A 2,368-nucleotide genomic window follows, 5' to 3' on the forward strand; every position below is an offset into this window, starting at 1 on the left:
ACCACATCTCTTTGCAGGCTTGTCCCAAGAAACGAGCCCACTGCTGCAAGATTCAGAGGGGTGGCCCAAGACGAGCAGCAGCCAGCTCAAATGCCACTTGCCCCAAACAGCTGCAAACTCTCTGCATCCATGCCTTGAGATTTGGCTGCTGTAGTTGTGACTGAGCTCTCTTATGAGGTGCCCAGGGTGGCACTCATCTGTCATCCCACAGGAAGTCACCTCAAAGGAGCTGGTTGCTTCAAGCCACCAATCCAGGGCAGAATTTGCTGGATATTTGTTTTACAGCAGCCTCAGGCCATGATCTCCTCTATCTGGCTTCCTGAGGCTAAATAAATAGGCTGCTCCTGACCCCAGTGGCTCCACCATCCCCCTTTCCCAGAGCCCAGGCACCAGCCCAGCACCTTGCCAGTGCCATGTATCACACCCGCTGTCCCTTCTGCTGCAGCACGGGGGGAATCTAGGGCTCCACCACCAGCCCCAGGAGGGATCAAAGCAATGTGTACTCGGACAGCAACAAACCTTTGGGCAGGTGTGACACATGCCATCCATCCTTTTGGGTAGGAGTCACCCTGACCCAGCGCCAGTGCACCACTGTCACAGCAGAGCAGTGCACTGCAGCATGCCACTGTCATTGCCTCCTGGACCAGTTGTACCCACCTCAGTATTGCCCTGGGAGAGTTCGGTGTGCTTGCACCCCAAAATCACAGGCTACTTCCTTACAGGGGGTTGTTGGGACCTTTTATTGACCCATCTACTAGTGGCTTTGCACTCCCAGGATTCTCTCCTTTGCACAGCTCTTCCTGTTCCCATTGCACCAATTGCGCCCATCACCCATCACGAGCAGGAGGCCCCTGAGGTCCCACAGCAAAGCATCTGTGTTTTGCCAAGCTAATGATTAAAATGGGTTGGATTTTGGAGGTGCTGGCACCCAGACTGTGGCAGGCAGGCCAAAGGCGCTTGCCCTCCCCTACCACCAGGTTTAATCATTCACCTGACAACAGGCACTGCCGCCATATAAACGCTGGGATGGGTTCCCCAGCACGGCATTTTGGCAGGAGGAGGGAAACCAGCCCTGACATGAGGGCAGCTCTGACCCTGCTGCTGCTTGTAGCTCTTGCATGTGCTGAGCACCGAGGTAAGAGCTCTATCAGGTGCCTGCGACTTTGCTTTCTCATGAGGGATGAGGGGGATGAGGCTGGGGTCTGGCAGCTCTGGTGGTTTTTGGTGGCCTCTCCCCCAACCTGCTGCCAAATCGCTGGGCAGAAACATGAGAGAGGAAAGGGAAGGTGTGGATTGGGTCCCAGGATGTGATCCCAGGGGTGATGCCAGAACTGGGAGGGGACAGGCTGGACTGGGGTTAAGGTGGAGGAGAGGCCAGTATTGAGGGTCCAGCTTCTTCCATTTGCAAGGGGAAAATGAGATTTTTTCTGACCTCTTTACAAGCACCATTTTGGTGTAAAACCCACCCTTGGGTGGACATGATGCTCTGTGCTGCCCTGTGCTGCCTTCACAGCTCCTCAGGGAATCATCTGCCTGCCAGAACAGCCCCTGGGAACTTTCTTCTCCCACACCTTGCATGGAGATGAAAAGTGCAACAAGTTGGCACTTGGAGCAGGACCAACTGAAGCTGCTGTTCCTGCGAGGAAGGAGAGCTGCCTTTACTTATGGCTTCCCCTTCTTTGCTGGGGCCCCCTCACCCTTTCTTTCCCACTGAAGCAACATGACCTTTAGTGTAACAGCACATACACAACCCTTCGGTTTCAGGGACGTGACCCCACTCTGCACTGTAACACCAGTAAATACTGGTATCAGTATTTACCCTGCTGGTACCAAAGTCTAACCTATGTTGTTCCTAGCAAAAATTTATAGTGATTTTCCAGGGATGAGAGAGCTGTTGGAGATGTCTTCACAGGTTGGGTGCTCCTCACCTCCATGCTCCTGTCTCTGGGGCTCCCAGCCTTCTCCCCACAGGAGACTCAATTAAGCACAGCCACTCTGTTTTATTAGTTTGTGGGTTTTTTTCCTACAAGGAGAAGGGTTGCTGGAGATGAGCTCTAGTGCTCCCCAAAGAGAGGGGCACAGGAGCAGTACTGCAGGGATTAGCAAAGCTGGGGCTTTCCCAACCCCCAGCTGATGCAGGCTGATCCCGGCTCCCCGGGAGCTCCTCAGTGAGCCAAGGCACAAATCCTGCTCACAAATCACAAATCACAAATTTTTCTGCTCTTACAGGGAGACCTTATGTCCGGGACAAAGTCTGCCAGGAGTTCAAGACCCTGGGGAAGGAGGACTTCCAAACCCTGTAGGTACCTCCGGACATGTTTGCGCTCCCAGAAAAAAACAAAAAAAAAAAAACAAAAAAAAAAAAAAA

The 2,368-nt window shown here is 53.2% G+C and overlaps 1 protein-coding gene across 1 annotated transcript in view; it reads left to right on the plus strand.

Annotated features, from left to right (window-relative positions):
- The first annotated feature begins 1,077 nt into the window (after positions 1–1,077).
- Positions 1,078–2,368, plus strand: part of GC (group-specific component (vitamin D binding protein)) — a 14,336-nt gene continuing 13,045 nt past the window's right edge. Inside the window, exons 1-2 of the mRNA XM_010008517.1 lie at positions 1,078–1,135; positions 2,230–2,299. Of these exons, the coding sequence (XP_010006819.1) occupies positions 1,078–1,135; positions 2,230–2,299 (128 nt within the window). The remainder of the gene's footprint in view (positions 1,136–2,229; positions 2,300–2,368) is intronic.

Source organism: Chaetura pelagica, unplaced genomic scaffold, assembly GCF_000747805.2.
Source record: "Chaetura pelagica isolate M959 unplaced genomic scaffold, ChaPel_1.0 scaffold272, whole genome shotgun sequence".
In the NCBI taxonomy this organism is placed as follows: Eukaryota; Metazoa; Chordata; class Aves; order Apodiformes; family Apodidae; genus Chaetura; species Chaetura pelagica.